Genomic DNA, 24788 nt, shown 5'->3' on the forward strand with positions numbered 1-24788 from the left:
TTTAAAATAAGATAAAAAAGCAAAAAAATAATAAAGAAAAAAAAAAAAAAAAAAAAAGCACCCCTGTCCCCCCTGCTCTCGCGCTAAGGCGAACGCAAGCGTCGGTCTGGCATCAAATGTAAACAGCAATTGCACCATGCATGTGAGGTATCACCGCGACGGTCAGATCGAGGGCAGTAATTTTAGCAGTAGACCTCCTCTGTAAATCTAAAGTGGTAACCTGTAAAGGCTTTTAAAGGCTTTTAAAAATGTATTTATTTTGTTGTCACTGCACGTTTGTGCGCAATTGTAAAGCATGTCATGTTTGGTATCCATGTACTCGGCCTAAGATCATCTTTTTTATTTCATCAAACATTTGGGCAATATAGTGTGTTTTAGTGCATTAAAATGTAAAAAAGTGTGTTTTTTCCCCAAAAAATGCGTTTGAAAAATCGCTGCGCAAATACTGTGTGAAAAAAAAAAATTAAACACCCACCATTTTAATCTGTAGGGCATTTGCTTTAAAAAAATATATAATGTGTGGGGGTTCAAAGTAATTTTCTTGCAAAAAAAAATAATTTTTTCATGTAATCAAAAAGTGTCAGAAAGGGCTTTGTCTTCAAGTGGTTAGAAGAGTGGGTGATGTGTGACATAAGCTTCTAAATGTTGTGCATAAAATGCCAGGACAGTTCAAACCCCCCCCAAATGACCCCATTTTGGAAAGTAGACACCCCAAGCTATTTGCTGAGAGGCATGTCGAGTCCATGGAATATTTTATATTGTGACACAAGTTGCGGGAAAGAGACAAATTATTATTTTTTTTTGCACAAAGTTGTCACTAAATGATATATTGCTCAAACATGCCATGGGAATATGTGAAATTACACCCCAAAATACATTCTGTTGCTTCTCCTGAGTACGGGGATACCACATGTGTGAGACTTTTTGGGAGCCTAGCCACGTATGGGACCCCGAAAACCAAGCACCGCCTTCAGGTTTTCTAAGGGCGTAAATTTTTGATTTCACTCTTCACTGCCTATCACAGTCTCGGAGGCCATGGAATGCCCAGGTGGCACAAACCCCCCCCCAAATGACCCCATTTTGGAAAGTAGACACCCCAAGCTATTTGCTGAGAGGTATAGTGAGTATTTTGCAGACCTCACTTTTTGTCACAAAGTTTTGAAAATTAAAAAAAGAAAAAAAAAATTTTTTTTTTTTTGTCTTTCTTCATTTTCAAAAACAAATGAGAGCTGCAAAATACTCACCATGCCTCTCAGCAAATAGCTTGGGGTGTCTACTTTCCAAAATGGGGTCATTTGGGGGGGGGTTTGTGCCACCTGGGCATTCCATGGCCTCCGAAACTGTGATAGGTAGTGAGGAGTAAAATCAAAAATGTACGCCCTTAGAAATCCTGAAGGCAGTGATTGGTTTTCGGGGCCCCGTATGCGGCTAGGCTCCCAAAAAGTCCCACACATGTGGTATCCCCATACTCAGGAGAAGCAGCTAAATGTATTTTGGGGTGCAATTCCACATATGCCCATGGCCTGTGTGAGCAATATATCATTTAGTGACAACTTTTTGTAATTTTTTTTTTTTTTTTTCATTATTCAAATCACTTGGGACAAAAAAAATGAATATTCAATGGGTTCAACATGCCTCTCAGCAATTTCCTTGGGGTGTCTACTTTCCAAAATGGGGTCATTTGTGGGGGTTTTGTACTGCCCTGTCATTTTAGCACCTCAAGAAATGACATAGGCAGTCATAAATTAAAGACTGTGTAAATTCCAGAAAATGTACCCTAGTTTGTAGGCGCTATAACTTTTGCGCAAACCAATAAATATACACTTATTGACATTTTTTTTTACCAAAGACATGTGGCCAAATACATTTTGGCCTAAATGTATGACTAAAATTGAGTTTATTGGATTTTTTTTAGAACAAAAAGTAGAAAATATCATTTTTTTTCAAAATTTTCGGTCTTTTTCCGTGTATAGCGCAAAAAATAAAAACGGCAGAGGTGATCAAATACCATCAAAAGAAAGCTCTATTTGTGGGAAGAAAAGGACGCAAATTTCGTTTGGTTACAGCATTGCATGACCGCGCAATTAGCAGTTAAAGCGACGCAGTGCCAAATTGTAAAAAGTGCTCTGGTCAGGAAGGGGGTAAATCCTTCCGGGGCTGAAGTGGTTAATCTGATAAAAACCTCAAAAAAAGGTTTGGTGTATAATTTAGCTAAGATGTAAAGTAAAAAAAAAAAAAAAAAACACAATTTATTCTTAAATAAAACACAATTTATTCTTAAATAACTATATGCAGTGGTAAATATAAATAACCAGTTCTATGGTTAGGGAACAAAATATTGAATCTACTCTGAGAATAACAGAGGAGATATACAGTGTATATACTATTAGAGGTTGAATCTGGTACAAATCATCAGACATCCAAGATCAAAAATTTTTAGTCAAAGAAGAGACCTAAAATGCTGCTTTGCAGATTTTTAGACAGGACTGTAATTATAGTAATATGCATGACATACCCCCCTGTCATAAGCAGGTAGCTTGATACAACCTGTGCCTGCTGTCACTTATGCTGGCCATACGCAAACAAATTTTTTGCTTTGAAAAATTTTAATTGTAAAAAGGTTTGTTCAATTCTCTAATTATGAGTGGGGTCAAATTAATGCTGCGTTTTGACCACAGTGACAATTTGAAGTGAAAATTCAAAGGAGCAAAACCAAAAACTCCTCCCATATTCTCAGGGACTTAGTGATATGTATGGACGGTGTATTGAGCTGTATGTGTGTTGCTTGGTGTATAGTGACATGCATTGACAGTGTACTGAGCTGTATGTGTGCTGAACTGTATTTTCTTATAAGTAAAAAAGAATAATGCACTCTGTATTCAGGACAACTAATCGTCTAACCAACTAATCGATTATGAAAATAAATGACAATTATCGACTATGCCCGTTCGTTGTTTCAGCCCTAAATCGATTATAATTACTTAGGTCGATCAGTTGTTTCAGCCCTAAAGAACACTTTCCTTAACTACATCAATACTGGGCACTTTCGCCCCCTACCTTCCCAGACCAATATTCAGCTTTCAGCGCTCTCGCACTTTCAATGACAATTGCGTGGTCATGCTATGCTGTACCCAAATGAAATGTTTATATTTTGTTTCTTTTGGTGGTATTTATTCACGACTCCGTTTATTTTTTGCGATATAAGCGAAAAAAGAGCGGAAATTTGGAAAAAAATATATATATATTTTCGTCTGTTTTAAAAGAAATCCAATAACATCAAATTTTGTCAAAAAATTTAAGCCAAAATGTATTCTGCTACATGTTTTTGGTAAAAAAATTTCCGTTAAGTATATAATAATTGATTTGTGTGATCACGGACAGATGCACGCAAATGATCATGTACAGATTTGCGCAGGTGATCACGGGCATATGTGTGCAGATAATCACTGGGACATGTGATTTTAGTGGGACATATGTGGGGGACAGGTGTTTTTATTGTTTTGGGGACATATGTGTTTTACATTGTGTGGTGACACTAGGTTGGTGATCAGCGAGTAAACAGCTGTAAAAAACAGCTCATACTGACTGATCACCAGCCGGCTGCAGCGATCCCCTCTTCTCTCCTCACCGACAACTTCTGTGTGAGGAGGAGAGCCGACTGCCTAGCAACCGGCTCTGTTTACATCACATGATGGGTGTGATTGGATACGGCCATCATGTGACCAGGAGGGCCAATCACAGAGCCCTCCTGCTGATCGGAGATGCGCCATGTCCGGGTGACAAGGGCGCATCGGGCACGCGCGATCCCCCTCCTTCTGAGGGACGTTCCTGAACGTCCACTCAGAAGGAGAGAGCGCCCACCCGGCCGTTTATGTACATTGGCCGGGTGAGAAGTAATTAAAGTGGAGTTCAACCCAAAAGTGGAAGCTCCGCTTATTTGCCTTCTACCCCCCTCCGGTGCCACATTTGGACGAGAGAGAGAGAGAGAGAGAGAGAGAGAGAGAGAGAGAGAATGAGAAAGCGCTCTGTGCATGATGTCATAAGCCTAGCCTTTTTACCAGACAATAAACAGGAAGTGGCCTGTATAAGGCATTTACTGGCAGAAAAAAAAAATGTTTTACTATCCAAAGTTAAAAACAACAAGGGTAGAAAACTTAGATGGAAAGTTGAAAAAAATGACTGAAGGTCCTCTTTGACATGAGACTTGGGTGTTTTGACACTATTGAACTGAATTAGCAGAGGAAGAGTCTGAAAATTCTATCTGTCCTGAGGAAGATCCTTTTAATGTGAGAATGCTGATGTTGCTGCCAAACTGCCATCTGTCTGTGCATGTACATTTACATACTTCCAATTATACAAATACCCCATAATTTACAACACTTGCACCAGTAAGTCTGGTCTGTTTGAAACAGGGCCAAGGCCTATCCACCAGGAGTGTAATATGTCTGTGTACCATGTTCCTCTGGGACAAATAGCGGCAATAAGGATCACTGGAACCCTTGCTACCTTTATCTTGTGTAGAGAAATTCTGGCGAAGGCATACATCATCCTGAATGGGATTCAAGAAATCACAAGAGCATTTATTGCAAAAGGCAAGAGGATCCTTGGTCCTGGAAACAAATCTCTGCAGTTTGTTGTTTAATATGGAGGCCAGAATGTCAGCATCTGGCTTCCCCCACCTTTGAAAAGAGTCCGTAAAATCTCAGGGTGCAAAGACCATTCTCCCCGGGTATAGGCATTCACTGCTTAGGAACTCTGGAGGTATCAGGATTGCAGCAAACATGGTGTGCATGTATTTGGCATATACGGCGGGTGGAAGTGCATCAGCCAGGACGGTATGTGTGACGACATTGCTAACCTGAGACTAAGTCCAAATGGGAAAAGACTGACAAATTTCAAATTAGATATAAAAACGTATGGGGTCGAAAACATTAGAGACAAGTACATCAGGGAATAACATTCTTGCGCCTATGGATTTGATTTGATTTGTGTGCTACACACTGTTGGGTTGTATATAGCCAGGAACAAACCAAACTACAGGGAAATCCTATCTTACCTTATCGCAGGGCCCATCCAGGCTTCACCTGTCACAGTGGGCATACCCCAAAGGGGTCTGGGAAACAGATAGACCATGGCCATGAACCCGTATAGCACCCTGTAGCTACATGCCAAGGTGAGCTCCTATCACAGTATCCAGGGGCCTGAAGCAACATTATGGGCTGGCCCCACACAGTGAGGTCTGGGTACAGTCCCCAAGGTAGATACTGCAGGTTCCCTATCCAGAAACTGCTTGATAGCCCTGGGCAATAGGCAGTCAGATCTTGAGAAAAGAATCTGAAGAAAAAAAAAAAAAGTTATGGCTGAAAAAAGGAAAAAAACCTCTCCAAAAAAGGAGAATATGTCTGTCACCAAAGGACACTAGCAAAAAAACTAGACTCTCTTGGAGTGGGTGAGGTTATATGAACATGCGCTAGGGGTGGCCCTGGTAAAGTTTTTTGCCAGTGCCCAAGCATTTGAAGGTAGCCAGTATATAACCCATGGTCTGTAAATGCAACCCCCCCCAAAAAACTGCAGAAGTTATATATCTCGCCACGGCACCATGGGACAGAAGTCCCGAAGAAAATATACATAAAAAGTTATGAGGAATAAAAAATAAACAATTATAATATATATATTATATATATATATATATATATATATATATATATATATATATATATATATATATACACACACAGTACATACATACACAAAAATGAGAGGGGGTGGAGTGTGCTTATATTTTCAACTGAGTTACATTTTTGCATGGAACTCCACTTTAAGTTGATGGGACACCACTGTGACCCTATTGAGAGTAAGCTTTTTACTTCACAAGATGTTGCGCAATTTTAGCAGGATTTCTGGGCTCAGAGTTAATGAAAATTAAAATTCTTCACCTATGAAAATTAATATCCCTGAACCGTTGTTCCCGCGCAGTCGTGAATCCTTCTCATTCCAATGGCATGATAAAGCTAAAGATGAATTGTATTTGGAAGTTAATCTTTCCCAGTCTTATTAAACATTATAAATGGGTAATTACCCTTCCTGTTTTCAACGTCTGGAACACCTACTGTCTAGCTGGGCTCTACACGATCTCTCATGGCTCGGTATTATACATGCGGTCAAAATGACCCTTTTACCTAAACTCTTTCGGTAGTTGCCAGTGCTCGTTGCTAGGTCAGATCTTCTACATTTTCAGACCAAGGTATTGAAATCCATTTGGTGTCCTCAAGGCCATAAACTAGCATGTACCACTTTGTTCACACCTAGACCTAAAGGGGGACTTGGAGTTCTGGGCTTAATATAAGGCAGTGCAATTAATGCAATTTTCGGTAGTCGATTCACATCACAAGAGACTAGAATGGGTACAGATATAATAACAGGCTATTCCGTCCTTCACGATAGAAAGTGTAGTAAAGCCTCGAAAAGCAAAATAAAAGAAATGGTCCCCCTGCAGGTTTAAGTCATAATGTACTAGTATGCACTTTATGCTAGTACATCATGATAGACTTACTGACACATAGAGCCTTCCAGCGATACACTGTCAGGGCTCTCACCAGTCACCGATGCTTCCATCTCCACCTGGTCTAACTTACGGGTTTCGTGTTTTATGGCCGCTTGATTGACCACGCCGACGTGACGTCACTCCCACGCATGCGTATGGGAGCCCCATCACCGCAGTACACAGAGCGGGCTGTAAATGTTGCCTCAGCTGCACACGTGCAGGTTAGATCACATTACCCAACAGGCTGGGGGGACATTTAGGTTATAAAAAGCCTGCCCATCAGCGGATTTTTAAATGTACGACTTTACTATCACTTTAAAGGATAGGCCCTTAATACAGTCACCCACACTATCTCATTCATTTGCCCTATGGGATCGCATGTGCTCTAATCTCTCACTGATCTCTAAAATTTACCCCTTTGGAGCACATATTTCATTACCCTAATTTTCCTCCTGGTATGGATAGTATTGCATTAAAATGGTGGACTGGAAGTGGAGCCAGAGTCATGGTATTCTAGACTCCAGGCTTCCTATTATTTTGAATGTATTCTTAATAGAGGCTAGTCTTGACTAGTTGGTATCTAGTCCCTACTCATCTAGCCAGAATGTACCAGACCGCTTGCGAAGAGTGTTTGAGATTGCAAGTTGCGTGGCACCATGCTCAACATTGGTTGGAATGCCCCAAAATTGGGAACTATTGGAATAGGGTGTTCTCCATGCTCCGCAAGTGCACAGCAACCCCACCTTACACTGCTTAACCACTTCCCTACCTGCGAATGTACATATGATGTCCACAGATGGAATCTCCCATCCTGGGTGGACGTCATATGACGGCCTCGGGTTCCCGGCTGCCTAGGGGGGGCGCGCGCCTGCCACGTTGCTCGGGTCCCAGTGCGTGTGCCCGGCGGCCGCGATGTCCGCCGGGCACCCGCGATTGCCCGTTAACCGGGCCGGACCGTGGATCTCTGTGTGTAAACACAGAGATCCACGTCCTGTCAGCTCAGAGGAGAGCGATCTGTGTTCCCAGAACGGAGAAACACTGATCGTTCTCCTCCCCTTGAGCGTCCCCTCCCCCTACAGTTAGAAGCATTCCCTAGGAAACACATTTAACCCCTCCCCGCCCCCTAGTGGTTAACCTCTTCACTGCCTGTCACATTTACACAGTAATCAATGCAATTTTATAGCATTGATCGCTGTATAAATGTGAATGGTCCCAAAAATGTGTCAAAAGTGTCCGATGTGTCCGCCATAATGTCGCAGTCACGAAAAAAAAATTGCGATCGCCACTATTACTAGTAAAAAAAAATAAATAATTTTTTTTTAAAAATGCCATAAATCTATCCCGTATTTTATAGACGCTATAACTTTTGCGCAAACCAATCAATATACGCTTATTACGTATTCTACATATTTTTGGTAAAAAAAAATCGCATCGGCCGAAACTGAGGAAAAAATTTGTTTTTTTTTTTTAAAATTGGGATATTTATTATAGCAAAAAGTAAAAAATAGTGTGTTTTTTTTCAAAATTGTCGCTCTTCTTTTGTTTATAGCGCAAAAAATAAAAACCGCAGAGGCGATCAAATACCAACAAAAGAAAGCTCTATTTTTGGGGAAAAAAGGACGTCAATTTTGTTTGGGTAGAACGTCGCACGACCACGCAATTGTCGTTTAAAGTGAGACAGCGCTGAAAACCCTGAAATGCCCTGTATTGAACCGGTTAATTACCTGCCGCCAGTGTTGCCACGGCCAATGAAAAGTTTAGTCTACTTCTTCCTACTGTCAGCTAAAACTACTATAGCACGGTCTAATCTCTTGCCCTACTTTTATCTCAATGTCCTCTCCACCAACTTACAGAAGCAAATGGGAAAACTACCTTAACCAAATCTTAGATCCAGCCAATTGGCCCAGATATGGCAGGCAACCAAGTCAGCCTCATCCAACATTGTAGCCCTGGAAACCATCTACAAAGTGCTCACCAGATGGAATGGTGTGTACTACACCAGGCACACATGTGCACATGTGCACATATGGTAGAAATGTCCGCCTACGAAAAAATTATGGAGACCCTGGATAGCTCATTTCCTACCCCCTGACTTGGATGGCTCACTCCTGCTACCTTAAAATACAGAGTAGTCTGGTAATTCTTACTTGTCATGGTCCTCTCTAGGGGCCCCTATTTCTTTTGTCTCCCCCCTCCTTTGCCTGCCCTACTTATTTTCTAAGATTACTTTATTGCCTAGTTTCCATTCAAATCCAACAACGAGGGGCTTACCCTCTGTATCAGATACCTTGCATAGCAATACTTGATTGGAACTAACCTCCTCATTTTTATCTTTGACTAAAGTTGTTATAATGTAATGATGCTATGTTATTCAATTCTTACTGATTGGATACTTTTCTGTTATATATATTGATATGTACATTGAAATATGCTCAATAAAATATTTGAACAATAAATTACTATAGTAGCATGGAAGACACCTTCAGTATCCTTTCGGTGACTGAGACGCAAAATTTCTTGGTCAAGATCCATGAAAAGGTTGCCAGCATTATTAATGATAAACAAAATTTGTTTGAACAAACCTGGGAGCAGTTGGCGACTTACTGTACATACATGTGCCCCTATCCCTGACTCCAGTGCCCAATCAGAACTTTGGCATCCCTTACACACCCTAGGTCTCCAATTGCTGGATATGCTTCTTTTCTTGGCTTCTTCTTTCCTTCCTCCTTTCTCTTTTGCTAAGGTCTTATTTCCTTCATCTCCTTTTTTATTCTCACTCCCACCCCCCCACCCCCTTTTTCTCCTTTTTTTTTTTTTTTTTTTTTTTACTTCCGCATTTTGTCTTTTTTTTTTTATATGCAATAACGTTGGTAATTTTTACCCTTCCAATGGCGAATCCTGAAGTAGTTATTAATACGAATGTCTAGATATGGTTTGTGGACGATAACTCTCTCGCTAATCTGGACATAGCATTGAAAGACTAGCTTGTACTTTTATTCTTACATAGTTGGCGAGGTTGAAAAAAGACCAACCTTTGTGTGTGATTTTATGTCAGTATTAAATATATCCCTGTATGTTTTGATCTTTCAGGTGCCTAGCTAATAGTTTTTTTTTAAATTAACGATGCTCTCCGCTGAAACCACTGCCTGTGGAAGAGAATTCCACATCCTAACAGCTCTCACAGTAAAGAACACTACGCAGTTTTAGGTTAAACCACTTTTCTTCTAATTTTAGTCAATGGCTGCGTGTCTTAATAAATTCCCTTTCATGGAAAAGCTTTATCCCTAATGTGGGGTCACCAGTACTGTAGTTGTACATTGAAATCATATCCCCTCTCAAGCGTCTCTTCTCCAGAGAGAATAAGTTCAGTGCTCGTAACCTATCCTCATAACCAAGGTCCTCCAGTCCCTTTATTAGTTTTGTTGCCCTTCTCTGGACTCTGTCCAGTTCCAGCACATCCTTCCTGAGGACTGGTGCCAAGAACTATACAGCATACTCCAGGTGCGGCTGAGTCTTGTAGAGTGGGAGAATTATCGTTTTATCTCTGGAGTTAATCCCCTTTTTAACGCATGCCAATATTCTGTTTGCTTTGCTTGCAGCAGCTTGGCATTGCATGTCATTTCTGAGCCTGTCATCTACTAGGACTCACACGTCCTATTCCATCCTAGATTCCCCCAGAAGATCTTGCCCTAGTGAGTAGATTGCATTTATATTATTGCCACCCAAATGCATTATTTTACATCTTTCTACAATAAATGTAGTTGCCCACCCCATTCATTTGTTCAGATCTTCTTGCAAAGTTTCCACATCCTGCGGAAAAGCTAATGCCCCGTTTAGCTTAGTATCCGCAAATACAGAGATTGAGCTGTTTATCCCATCCTCCAGGTCATTTATGAATAAATTGAATAGGACTGGTCCCAGGACAGAACCTTGGGGAACCCCACTTTCCACCCTGGACCATGCCAAGTACTCCCCATGTATCACTACCCTCTGAACTCGCCCCTGTAGCCAGTTTTCACCCCATATAGTCCATGCCAACAGACCTTACTTTGTACAGTAAACTTTTATGGGGAACTGTATTAAATGCTTTTGCAAAATCCAGATATGTCATGTCTACAGGCCTTTATCTAGATGGCAGCTCACCTCCTTATAGAAGGGTAATAGATTGGTTTGGCAAGAACGATTCTTCATGAATCCATGCCAATTACTGCTAATGATACCGTTGTCATTACTAAAATCTTGTATTTAGTCCCTTGTCATTCCCTCCAAGAACTTGCATACTATTGATGATAGGCTAACTGGTCTGTAGTTCCCAGGGATGCATCTTGGCCCTTTTTTAAATATTGGTGCTACATTGGCTTTTCACCAATCAGCTGGTACCATTCCAGTCAGTAGACTGTTCGCATTCTGGTTTTGGTGTTTCATATTTACATTGCGAGTCTTATGCCACTGCTACATTTATTATATGCTCCTACTGTGATATAGATCTATGTACCCTCTGTTTAGATGGCTGACTCAACGTTGTTAATTTATTGATAATTTTAGCACAGAAAAAAAAAAAAAAAAAATTGGGAACATAAAAATTGTTAATACTGTCCATACAACGTTAGTTTGGCCAGGGGTCTGATCAAAAAAGAAAAAAAAAATCCTCTATCCACCCGCTTGTGTGAGTTTGAAGTCCCCCCACCAGAATATTGTTTGGCTGCAGTCGCTAATTGAAATTTTCTATCCCTTTGAAAAAAGTTAAATATTCAACTCCTGTCGAGAGGAAGAAGCCACACACTGATCGAAATGTGATCAGTGTATGACCAGCTTTAGACTGACATGCTTGAAATTTAAAAGCAGTCAGAGAAAAGTAGAAGCAATTATGTATTTATTGCATACATTGGCTGATGTAGTCATTGTATAGCTAGACTTGGAAATCTAAATGAAGCAGACCAGTTACTATCAGTCCTCAGGAATAAATAATTTACATGTCACAATATACAGTGTCATTAGCAAACAGTCATTGAATTCCACTCAAACTACTGTACCTTGAGGTCTGCCTGGGACCTCATGCTAAGAATTATGCAGTTCCTTAGTTCCCTCCTTACCCCTGTGAGCACTAAGGATCAGCAAATCAATTTGCATAAAAGACAAATTGCAGACTTTTTACCCAAACATAATATTGTATACTAATCCAATCTGCAGTATATCATGCTGTTTAATAACAATGCTCTGGATCCAGACTTGGATGATTCTTGGCACAACAGACTGATCTGCAAGGCTAAATTAGATGAGCCAAAAAGCTGCAAATTTTTTCATACAGATTTCTCTGATCGAACGCTTGGTTAATTTTAATCTGTAAAAAACAATTTCGGCAAAAATGCAGGCTAATTACTCAAACTTTCAAACTTCTGAAATTGGGTCTGAAAAAAAAAACCTTATCTTTTGTGGCACATCAATGATGCAATAAAGTGTAAAATTATTTTGAGGCCTACCTTAACTTTGACCAGCCTTTTTGTGGACTTTATCTTGGCTTCACAGAAAGCACCTCTGTATTTAGCACTTACATCTGTACCAACCGACAGGAAAGGGGGCTCATCTACAGACTGACAAATAACATTAAGAAAAAAAATGAATAGCCTAAAAATTATTGTTAAAAAGCTTCAACATTAGTATATAATAAAGCAGAATAAGATAACACGAAATAGCAGCATAACACTAAAGTGTTTCTCTCCTTTACTCTTTGGAAGCAGTGTTCAACTTTTGGTGAATATTGACATGCTCCTATTATTTAGGATGCTGTTAACTAGACATTAGGATTCAAGTGTTATTTGTTTGGACAAGCTGTGCTCTTTAGGAAATTCTCCCCATCTTTTTTCCCTAATGTTACATCGCAACGCATGCAGGAAAAAATAATCTGTTTGCGTAAATTATTGTAACATCACGATAAGAACATGTTGGATTTGCACAGAAACCATCATAAAAGGTGATGTTTTCATAGGTATGTCATTGTTAAAAATGCAAGGCTTCAGAGGAGCTGGCTGCAGGTGAGAGTGAAAGCAGTGGTACACCGAAGAGAGACGGAGACACATGGGATAGGAGCAAGCACCTCCCATTCAAATTGCTAGAGCCGCCCCTCAAGCCAGTAGAAATAATCAAGTGGTGTGGCCTCCAGAGAAGAAGTGAATAGCTTTTAAAGAGGAGCTGGCAGGGCAAGTGCAATGAAAGTGGCAACGTAGCAGCCAGAGGACCGGCCCGCTATATCTTCGCCACCAACAGTAAGGAAACCCATGTAAATCAAGGAACAAAGCAGGTACAGTATTTACTAATAGGAAAAAAAATTATTGCGACAAGCTAACACACTTGGGTTTAAAATATACTTTTATTTAAAGAAAGATATACATTTATTACGAAAAGTTAATATGCTCTACAAGTTGAAGGTATAATCATGGTAGCCAGGTTGACTGAGTAATGCAAATTCTTTTAGAATGGGTTTCAGGGAGAAATACCATGTCTGGTCCAATAACCCTTTAGGGAGGTTGAGGTCATTTTTATGTGAATATACTGCATGTTTGTCAGAACAGTCTATTCAAGATGGTCTTTAATTATGTATAGAGTCCAAGAGTTCTTTATAGGTAAAGAACTTAAACATGTAGAATCTCTAGGCCAGCCTTTGACCTTTTTACCCCAGAAATACCCTTGAAATAATTAATTGCGTATCAAAAAACCCTTGCAAAAATTAATTCATTTGAGGTCAGTGGGAACAATGTCCCCTTTTCAATGGTGGTCAGAAATCTACCATTATGAACAGCTAAAAAGTTCATTGGTGTCATGGTGCCAGACCTGGAATTATGCAGGCACCATCAGAAGGAAAGTCAACCAGCCATAGCTCAAGGAACCCTAGCAACCTCTAGAGCAGGGGTCTCAAACTGGCAGCCCTCCAGCTGTTGCGAAACTACAAATCTCATCATGCCTCTCTGCCTGTGGGAGTCATGCTTGTAACTGTCAGCCTTGCAATGCCTCATGGGACTTGTAGTTTCACAACAACTGGAGGGCTGCCAGTTTGAGACCCCAGCTCTAGAGCAACCCTCGATGAGAATGGCTATTCTAGGCTGAAAATCAAACACATTTTAAATCCAAATCTGGGGGTTCATATCTACATGCATCAAAAAAAAAAAAAAAAAAAAAAAAAAAACACACAAGGCATTGGTTAAATGCAAGAATTTACTGAAAATGGTTAAAGTTTTGATCTGGGTACAGACCCAAACAAACACCTGCTGCACCTCCCTGATTTCCCTAAATACAGATATAAAAATTCAGCATGGGTTCAATTTTTTAAACCCAGGGCTTGCATACCAGCACTTTCCTATCTGGAATCCCTACTTATTTTATAGAGACCAGACCCCGCTTGCCTCTCAGTCTTAAAGGGGTTGTAAAGTCAGGTTTTTTATCTTAATGCATTCTATGCATTAAGATAAAAAGCTGTGTGCAGCAGCCCCGCCTCCCTGTCCAGCAATGGTCCCGCTCTGTCCAGCAATGTCCACGAGTCCCTCGCCATCCGAGAATCTCCTTCCTGATTGGCCGTGACAAAACAGCGGCACCATTGGCTCCCGCTGCTGTCAAAGTCAGCTAGCCAATCGGGGGAGAGAGGGGGGCGGGGCCGGGGCTCCATGTCTGAATGGACACAGGAAACTGACTCGGCTCGGATGCCCCCATAGCAAGCGGCTTGCTGTGGGGCACGGATCACAGAAGAGGGACCCGAGAAGAGGAGGATCTGGGCTGCTCTGTGCAAATCCACCACAACAGAGCAGGTAAGCATAACAGGTTTGATATCTTTATAGAGAAAGAGACTTTACAATGTCTAAGTTACAGTGTGCCAGTTCCCATGAATGGAATTCTGAGAGGGGGAGATCTATTTACTAGTCCCCCCCACTTTTTTTTTTTTTATATCTTCCATTTCCTTGCCAGCCCCCCCTTCCGCATACCTTCTCTTTCCTCTGGTCCCTATCCCTCTTATTCTAGTTCCCACCTTCTCATACTAATACTTTTGTGCACTATGCACCATGGTTGGTCTACTGTACAAAATCTTTTGCTTTTTACATATTGAATAAAATTCTTTTGGTATTGGATGTCAAATTCCAAAGATTGACTTCTTGCTAATATATTTTGCAGCCTATGTTTTGGTGATATGCTCCAATCTTCCCGGACATCAGAGTGTTTTCACACCGTTGGTTATATTTAGTACACCTATTAGTGTTCTCCCACCACGAACAGCGCAGAGAAGGGGTGAGCTCAAAAGACGTCTGAGCCCTCATTCCGGGAAGTATATGCAGATGCATTGCATGCCCCGTAGCCTCCCCCTTGCTGTGAGGAGAAGAATGCCTCTGCCACCTAGGATTTGCTAGGAGCAGGTCCAGGCTCACCTCCCAGTGTTCAGTGCGCTGATCTCCATGCTGAGAGAGGAGGACCAGCGGGCTCAATGCACCAGATAGGCAGTTTCCCTGCACAGCTCTGCTCCAGGAAAACCTTGTACCCACCTAACCTCTCTGTTGTGCCCTCCCGACCCCACTGTGTGCCCTCCTCACCACCCACTACCATGCCCTCCTGAACCCCCAGTTTCATACCATCCAGACCACCCTGTAGCATGCCCTCCTGACCCCCCCCCCTCCCCAGTACGATGCCCTCCAGACCACCCCTGTAGTATGCCTTCCTGACCCCCCCCCAGGACTGTGCCTTCTTAATCCCCAACACTGAGCCCATCAAACTCCCCAGCCCTCCTGATCTCACAGTTCCAGACCCCCCCCCCGTAGCATGCTCTCCTGCCCCCTCAAGTACTGTGCTCTCCAGACCCCCCTGTAGCAGACTCTTCTGACCCTCCCCTGTACTCCAAGCCCTCCTGCCCACTCTTGTACTGCGCCTTCCTGACCCCAACCCCCCCACACTACTTTGCGCATCCCTTTCCTTTGCCATGTTCTTTCCTGCTAGCTCCTGTCCTGCTCACCCCTCACATCTGCCCTACTAATCTCTGCACACTGCTCTTCATACTACTGACCTCTGTGCTCTGCCATAAATTCCTACTGACAACTGTACACTGCCCTACACATTACAGAGGTCAGTAGAGGGTAGGGCAGTATACAGAGGTCGGTAAACTGCCCTACCTACTACTCTCCTCTGTATACTATCCTACCAACTGACCTCTGGGGGCTTGCTAGTAAAAAAAAAAAAAAAAAAAAAAGCCAGTGGCCCCCTGGGGATCTTTGCCACGATTTTGTCATGATAGATCTCCACCTCTGAAAGATTGCCTACCCCTGTTCTAGATAGTGTTTTTTTAGAGCTGATGTGAACTTGTCCTGATCTTTATTGTATAGCCGAATTCCTTGACAATTAAAGAATCCACTCCCACATTCGAGCGCTATTGACTTTCTATGATAGAGAGGTCAATATTTTTTTGGTATCAGCTTTGTAACACTGGAGAAAAAGCACTTTTAAAAAAAGGGACAGTTTATTTGCACTATATAGTTGTGGATAAGAGAACAGCACCTTTTTGGATATTTTTAGCATACTTTACTGCATATATGGTATATGGCTTTTTTTTTTTTTTTTTTTTACGGATCTGTAGTTTGTTTGAATTTAAAAAAGGGACAGCGCAACAGTTTAACTTCAAAATTGAGGATTGTATGATATTTAAGAATTAGTGGGGGCGTGGCCTAGCGCGGCATGTGAACAGACCTGTTCACCGGAGCTCCCGCTGTTGATCCGCCTAACGATCCTCTCCTCGCTGTTCCCGGCGCCCAAAAACCGAACTGCTCGGTAGCTACAGCCTCCCTGTCACCCCAAGACACAGATACAGCTGCAGAGAGGGGGTATGATGACCCGTGGGAACCGCGGTGAAGCCGCGGCCTCGGCCGCTCCGAACTTCCAAGATGGCGCCTGGACATCTCAGCCGCAGAGAACGCCACGAGGCCAGGACAAGAAAGCAGACCAGGGGGGTAAGTCACAGAAACCCCCTAAAACCAAAGACCAACCCAGGGATATGCTATAATATGCACAGAAACTGGCAGGCTCTGCTGACTCCACACAGACCAGCACACAGATCCCAGCAGTGTCCATGGAGCAGACAGGCAGGGGAGACACAGACAGGCCAGAGGACACAGACATTATGGACTCAGTTCCAGATCCTATGCCAGGCCTGTTTGATTTACAAGTGGAAGACAGTCCCCAGCCTACGCTCAGTGAAATTTTACATGCAGTCCATAGATGCACTGCTTCAGTGGATGATCTTAAGGAAAAATTTGGAGGACTGAAGGAGACTGTGTCTCTCCTCCGTCAAGACATTCAAAAAATCAGGGAGAGAACCACGGCAGTGGAGGGGAGAGTAAGTGATATAGAAGATCAGATGCCTCATTTAAACAGAGATGTGAGGGGGGCTGCACAACACGCACATCAGGCTTTTGAAAAGACTGACGACATCGAGAACCGCCTGAGACGTAATAACGTTCGCATAGTGGGGCTCCCGGAGAAGGTGGAGGGCAGGGACCCCACGGTGTTCGTCGAAGAGTGGTTGCAAGAAATATTTGGTAAGGAGGCCTTCTCTCCCCTGTATGCAGTAGAGCGGGCACATCGAGTGCCGCCAAGGCCTCTTCCACCTGGGAATCCCCCTAGAGCGATGCTGGCCAGGCTCCTTAATTATCGTGACCGTGAAGTAGTGCTACGACTAGCCAGAGAAAAAGGGGCTGTGCAGTTTAATGGAACCAAAATCTCCTTTTACCCCGACTTCTCAGCCGAAGTGCAACGTAGAAGATCCAAATTTGCAGATGTTAAGAAACGGCTGCAACGCTTACAGCTTAAATACGCAATGCTATTCCCTGCTAAGTTGCGAATTACAGCTGGAGATCAAAATCACTTCTTTGAAAACGCGCAAGATGCTGCAGGATGGCTGGACCGAAACGAGCAAGACCTGCGTCGTCGCAGACGCGAAAACGAGGATGGATGACTTCACTTAACCTGCTCGCTGCAGGAATAATCGGCGCCCACATTGTACCGTCGCTATTACTCCTTTTACAGAGGACTTTTCCTTATCACCTAGTACCAGCGGAAGGAATTTCATTTTCAATTTTATGAGCTCACTACAAGTGTGGAATGACCACTTGGATGGATGGCGGATGTGCTCCGCACATGAACTTTCCACGTTGCCACTGTTGTTATGGCATGAAGAGTTGTGCCCTGTTGGCACGGTTAGGGCCTATCGGGCCCCACAAAATCTGACACCCCTCCGCGTGGCAAAATCAGCGGGGACTGTTTCACAGGTTCTCTTTTTTTCCTTTTTTTCCTGGACCTACTACCTGGTTCACTGCACTCTACAAATGATCATACAGTATTTCTGTGACATTTTGTTGCTTCTCCACTGTTTGAACTGCATCACCATCATACCCTGTGACCCAGATGGCCGGCTGGCCACTTCAGTTTATGTATGGATTGCTGACTGGAGATTCCAGGAAGTGCTGCAGGACAACACGGGACCTTGCTGCACGGATAGGAACTGGACTGAATTTCTGCAATGTCTGATACACCCATAGTGACCTGGAACGTTCGGGGAGTTAACGATCCATTGAAAAGATCCATGATCTCAGCCGGATTGCGGAAATTCCATCCGGCTGTAGTTGGCCTGCAGGAAACCCACTTGCGGAATGATACAGTTGGTTTCTTGCAATATGCCTGGGTCGGCAAAGCCTATCACTCCACCTACTCCGCTTTTTCACGCGGAGTTAGTGTACTGATACACAAAGCCCTAGTGTACCAGGAGCTAGACTCCTTAATAGACATATCTGGTAGATTTGTGTTTTTGCACTGCAAATTGTATACGATTACCTTGATATTAGCTTTTGTATATGTGCCCCCTCCATTCTCCAGAGAGGTACTACAGTTGTTAATCTCCTATTTAGCTAGCAAACCGGATATTCCAGTATTAATAATGGGTGATTTCAACTGCTACTTAGACCCTAAACTAGACAGACATCCACCTGTACAGTCCCCTGGGGGTGGACGGGGCACTGCTCTCAGCCGTCTACTTGCAGAAGTGGGATGGATAGATATTTGGCGCAATCGTAATCCGGTATGCAAGCAATTCTCCTGTTTTTCCAAGACCCATGGGTCGCTATCACGTATTGACTTATGCATAGGTACCCCAGATCTGGTAGGCAACATATCCAAAGTGGAATACTTTCCAAGAGGAGTGTCGGACCACTCCCCTCTAACTTTATGGTTAATTACTAGACCCCCCAGTAACCTACCTAAAGCCCCATGGAAGCTGAATGCTTTCTGGTTAAAACTCTTTGTTTCACAGGAGGGAATAGCAACTCAGATCGAGGTTTTTTTCAAAACACACAGACATTTACATGACGCCCATTTGAAATGGGAGACTTTTAAGGCACATCTGAGAGGGATTTTCATTCAGGAAGTACAACAGGTTAAACACAACTCCTCGGTCCTGTTGGAACAGGCGGGGGACTTGGTGAAGCGACTAGAAATTACCTACATAACTGACCCTAATGACTCCACCAGGGAGGCATGGATGTCGGCCCAGGATTCCCTGGACCGGCTGAGATCCTCCACTGCAGAACGTAAAAGGTTCTTCACGAAGTTAGCATTTTATGAGGAGGGGGAGAAGACGGGCCGCCTACTCGCAAAAATTGCACGATCACAACAGCAATCACCAGCCATTGGAGCCATTCGAGCTGCCAATGGGAAAGTGGTTAATTCCCCGGAACTTGTCATATCCGAGCTGGCATCCTTCTATGAAGACCTATATAGGCCGGGGGATGCCTACTCGGATGCAGAACTAGCTGAATATATGTCCAAGATTAATTTGCCTTCATTATCGGCAGCAGCACAAAAACAATTGGATGCCCCAATAACTTTAGAGGAGCTTCGGGTGGCGGCCGGCTCTTTTCCCACGTGTAAGGCGCCGGGTGGGGATGGCCTCCCTATGGAGGTATTTACTCAATATGGCGAACAAATACTCCCTGAACTATTAAAAGTATTTAACGCCTGCCTGGATGCGGGCAGACTTCCTGAATCTATGGCAAGGGCAAATGTGATTTTACTTCTTAAACAGGGGAAGGATCCGGTTGACCCCGGCTCCTATAGACCTATTTCATTGCTCCAGAGTGATGTAAAGATCCTTGCAAAGGTCCTGGCGCTCCGGGTCAACGGGGTCATCTCCTCCATTATACACCAAGACCAGGCGGGCTTTATGCCCCAAAAGTCCACAGCCACAAATTTGAGGAGACTGTTCCTTAATATGCAACTGCAGGCAGATAATATGGGTCAGAGAGCACTGTTGTCACTTGATGCCAACAAGGCCTTTGACAGCGTTAGCTGGAAATATCTCTGGGCAGTATTAGACAAATTTAGATTTGGGGAACGTTTTATAGCATGGGTTAGGCTTCTGTATGCATCCCCTCAGGCCAACATTCGAATGACAGATAGAGTCTCGCATGCCTTTGCTCTGGGCAGGGGGAAGAGGCAAGGATGTCCTCTGTCCCCGCTGCTCTTTGCGATCGCGATAGAGCCACTAGCAGCCCTCATAAAGGGACAGCGCCCAGATTCAAGGGTTTCAATATGGAACTCTGCATGAAAAAATAATGTTGTATGCAGACGACATGTTGCTCTTTCTGGGGGACCCGTGCAATTCGCTGTCAGAGGCGATGTCTATAATAAAACTGTTTGGTCATTACTCCGGACTAACCATAAACTGGTCCAAGTCAGCTCTGATGATGCTGGATGGAGATCAAGAGGTTGCGCTACCTGACCACTGCCCCATCCCTCTGGTTACTAGTTTCAAATACCTGGGCATACAAATAGCGCCCAGGATTGGAGACTACTGCTCCCTAAACATATACCCCTTGCTTTCACGTTTTAGAGATAAAATAAACACATGGAATAACTTAAAAATGTCCCTGGCAGGTAAAGCTAACTTAATTAAAATGATCTTAATGCCCCAACTATTATACTTCCTGCACAATACACCGGTAGTAATTCCCCTAAAAATTTTCAGAATAGTAAATACCCTTTTTCGTAAATTATTATGGAATACCAAACATCCCAGAATTAAGCTAGAACAGTTGCAGCAGTCCAAGGACAACGGGGGGCTGGCGGTTCCCAACCCCTGGTTGTACTACATAGCGTCCCAATTGCAGCAGTTGGTTGGCTCTATGACTCCAGAACCACAGGGCTCAGCAGCAAGGATGATGCTGATTGCTTCTGGAGCGGAGACCATCCCTATGGGTCTTGAGGCCCAGCTGTTTGCGAAATCCAATAAAAAGGCCCCAACCCTGTCACTGGTACAGAAAATATGGAATAAGGCTAGACAAATACAGGGGGTGCAAGGGTTCACTGATTTCAGTCCAATATGGGACAACCGCTCCTATAGTGAACTGGGAAAACTACAGCAAAGGTCTGGATGGTGTAAGCACGGGGTAAAACTACTTTCACATATATTTAGGGACGGTAAACTGCTTTCTTTCACAGATCTGCAAGCCAATTTTAACCTACCGAATAGTATGTTTTACTCATACCTTCAACTGCGACATGCTGTCGCTGCGCAGGGGAATGCCGTGGAGTGGATATTGTCATCCACTCCGGTATTTCATGTGCTGCAGTCTAGTAATGAAACCAAAGGAATTATATCCCAATGCTACCAGATGCTGCTGGTGAGACACTTGCGGGCTTATCCATGCAAGGCGGCCTCTGCCTGGGAGAGGGACCTTGGCCAGATTACAGATGAACAGTGGGAGGAGGCTCTTCAGTCTATACCTACCTGCTCCCTTAATGTTGCACAAAAGGTTTCCCAACTATTTATAGTATTGAGAGTGCATTACACCCCAAAAAAGTTGCACAAGATGGGCAGGGCGGCAGACCCTCTGTGTTCCCGCTGTCAACAGCATGACGGGGACCTTATTCACCTTCTATGGCGCTGCCCAAAGCTCCATCGGTACTGGAATGAGGTGATGGGCACGCTCAATGGAGTATTCCAGACAAAGGTTCCCATTGATCCTAAGTGTTGCTTGCTGGGAATCCTGGAGGAGGAGATTTCGGAGGAAATGGATAGGGTCGCTTTCTCCAGGGCTCTATTTCAGGCCAGAAAACTTATCCTAATGGGGTGGAAATCCACACTGCCACCCACCAGGGGCTCCTGGGTGGAACACATGGGACAAACCCTTATCAGGGAAAAATATATATACCAACATAGGGGATGTCCAAGTAGGTTTGAGCGTATCTGGTCAAAATGGCTAGACACACCGGGATTGAGCCCGAGAGAATTGGTGATGTCTAGACTCCTGCAGTCTCTTTAAAACAAGTTGAGGGGGGGCGAAACAGATTATATATATAATAATAACAATGCGGGTGGTGATGGTCAAAACAGGGAGAGTTGTATTGTGGATGTCTGGAGAATTGCAATGGATTGACAAACTAATTGGACAAATTACTGTATACATGTAAGTGAACCTGATTGGTTTTAAGGTTGTAACTGTAAATGTAGCCTGAACAGTGCTTATTGTTGGAAAATATGTGAATGTTCAATAAAACCTTTTTTTGATTTAAAAAAAAAAAAAAAAAAGAATTAGTGTATGGGGGCGTGGATAGCCATGGAGACAAGCGTACGCAGCTAAATTCAGCTCCTGGTTCACAGGACCTTTCTCAACGGACATTACCGCCCCCCACACCCGCTCTCAATGCAGAGGCAACGCAAATCCCACAGTGTCTCCAGGGACCACAGGCAGCGGGATTAAGCTGCTTCTTCACACCCCAGGCTTCGGGCACCCTCAGAGCACCGGAATCCAACATGGCGCCCGCCGCTGCCAGCCACAAGGATTGGTCTGACTCTCCTCCTCATAGGGGTCGTGCATCCAGTGTGCCCAGCCGTTCTCCTGAGGTAAGGGCTGACTCACAAATGGTCACCCCTCGCCTGAGTGCCCTAGCCACTCCTGCTAGGTCTGAAGACTCAGGCCCTGTGCAATCGGAGACAGGACAGCTGGAGGCCGTCAAACATTCAGCTTAGTTTAGCCTCGCTTCCCACTAAATCTGAACTGGAAAACTGGGCCCCGCACACTGAATCCTCCTGAAAAAGGTGGAAGTGAAAGCTCAGATTACAACTACAGATGCCCGAGTGTCAGCATACCATTACATTTAAGGGCAGATCAGATAGAAAACAGAAGCCGAAGATACAATATCAGACTTAAATGGATTCCAGAGGCAACAGCTGCTGTGGACCTAGCATTTACTGTGACAGAGATCTTTAAGTAGTATTTAGATCGTACCCCTACCACAATCGAACTGGATCGGGTACACGGAGTCCCGAACCCCAGAGCAGCAGCCGGAGACCAACCCAGGGATGTGCGATGTAGAGTGCATTTTTCCTGAGAGAAGGACCTGATCCTGCAGCAAGCCTGGCACCAAGGCCCCCAGGAGTTTGATTCAGATACCATTCACCTACTGGCAGACCTATCGCGAACCACCCTGGCAATGCGCCGCAAGGTGAAATCCTTGCTTGAAGTACTTCACACCACATATAAGTGGGGCTACCCTTTTCACGTCATCATCACAAAGGGCAACCAACAAATCGCCTTGCACTGTCTAGCTCAACTTCCTGCACTTTTGCAATTTTTGAGAATTGACCCGATCCCGATTCCTGATTGGATGGATGTATTCCCTTCATACCAACATCCAATCCTTTGCCTCAAAGGAGGATGCAGCCACAATTAGGGAGCACCAACTCCCCAAGACGGAGATCGGCTGTCAGACCCTGAACCTCAAGGGCTCGCCTTCCTGGTAAGGCTTTGTTTTTCTACTACTGGGAGTTCTACACTTTCCTGTTACAAGATTGATATCACGTGCTTAGTCTGTGGGACTATGCTTCCTGAATAGGCCATACTCTGGTTTGGTCCCCACGGTATCCCCGCTGCTCCCCTTGTTTCTGATCGGGAGCACGGCCTGGACATAAGTTGTTGAGTATAAAAACAGTCCAATGAACTGGGGACAGTTATGGATACTTTTTCATCGATAAAATTTAATGAGGTGACTGCTGCTATGTTGTATACCAGTGTGCCTAGGTTTTATCTTTTTTGCACTGGTGACCAGGATAACTTACATTATACTATTTCTATGAGGCTTTTCATCCTCCCCATGATGTTTGAACTTTATTGTGGTGGACTGGTTAGAATCCTGTTCTAGACACGCACTTCCATATGTAGGTTTATTCATGTACTGCTTGTGCTGGGCCCAGGGTAGATGTTATAAACTTCTCCCTGGGATCCTGCATAGGCTTGGACGGAGCGACAGTGATATGGGTGGTTGCCCCCTCCAGTGTGTGAACCTACAATCCCCTCTTACCACTTCCTGTACATGCTTATGCAATTTACAGCTTCTTAATCCTTGTGTTTGCAGTAGTGTCATAGGTCTCCAGTGGGCAGATGAACATCATATTCTTGTCAATGCGCTGCTACGCTGCTTATTTCCAGTCTTAGTAACCAATAAGTCAACTGACACAAGCTATGGGTATTTGCCCGCACTGCCCTTCCCTGGGCATCTTCAGCCGCTTGCCTTATGTTGGTTGGGTGTGGTGGCTGTTTAGCCTTGGCGCTGATCTGCATTACTTTACAACGTCTGCCTGTTGGAAACCTGTGATGTTGTGGTGCCGGTATTCCTTTTGGGGATGTCTCTACATATATGAGCCCTCGGTGGTGCTGGGTCCATGCCTGGGGCGACAGTACAGGCCACAGGGTGGGTAGGGATGCGCTTGGGACAGTGTCTCTGACTCTTCCCTTTCTGATACCTTCTAAACAGCCAGTATCTCCTTGACCTTCCGTGGTCCATGATATTGCTGTCTCCCTCTATTGTGGTCCTACCAATCACCTTTGGCACTGCCTGGATGTGTCGTGGGATTGTCAGAAGGATTCCTACATAAATATAGGATCATTGAGCCTCCCCCTTCAATGACAGAAAGGGCTATTGAGGTGGTTCTCTTCCTTCCTCTGCACATTGCGCTGGCTAAAGACCGTTGTACTGGCGGGTGTTTCCAGCCAAGATATAGATAATTTTAATATTTTTTCCCCCCATTTGGAAGGTCCTTGTGCTACCCTGGGACCTCCATGGCTTCTACTGTTTCTCCCCACATAGGCCCTGTTCTCACTTAAGAGCTAATTGGGCGAGTCAGTGTTGACATATAGCTCAATTTTGTAGGTTTCTTGGCAAGTGCTCG

At 43.8% G+C, this 24788-nt stretch overlaps 1 protein-coding gene across 8 annotated transcripts in view; it reads right to left on the reverse strand.

Annotated features, from left to right (window-relative positions):
* The window catches only part of ARID4B (AT-rich interaction domain 4B), a 1373103-nt gene that overhangs the window by 1202188 nt on the left and 146127 nt on the right, over positions 1-24788 (reverse strand). For 6 of the 8 annotated variants that reach the window (XM_073627571.1, XM_073627570.1, XM_073627567.1 and 3 more), the window contains one exon: positions 12025-12135. The exons of the other annotated variants lie outside the window; for them this stretch is intronic. In XM_073627571.1, the coding sequence (XP_073483672.1) occupies positions 12025-12135 (111 nt within the window). The remainder of the gene's footprint in view (positions 1-12024; positions 12136-24788) is intronic. 8 annotated transcript variants of the gene reach the window in all.

Source organism: Aquarana catesbeiana, linkage group LG04, assembly GCF_042186555.1.
Source record: "Aquarana catesbeiana isolate 2022-GZ linkage group LG04, ASM4218655v1, whole genome shotgun sequence".
NCBI classification, from domain to species: domain Eukaryota; kingdom Metazoa; phylum Chordata; class Amphibia; order Anura; family Ranidae; genus Aquarana; species Aquarana catesbeiana.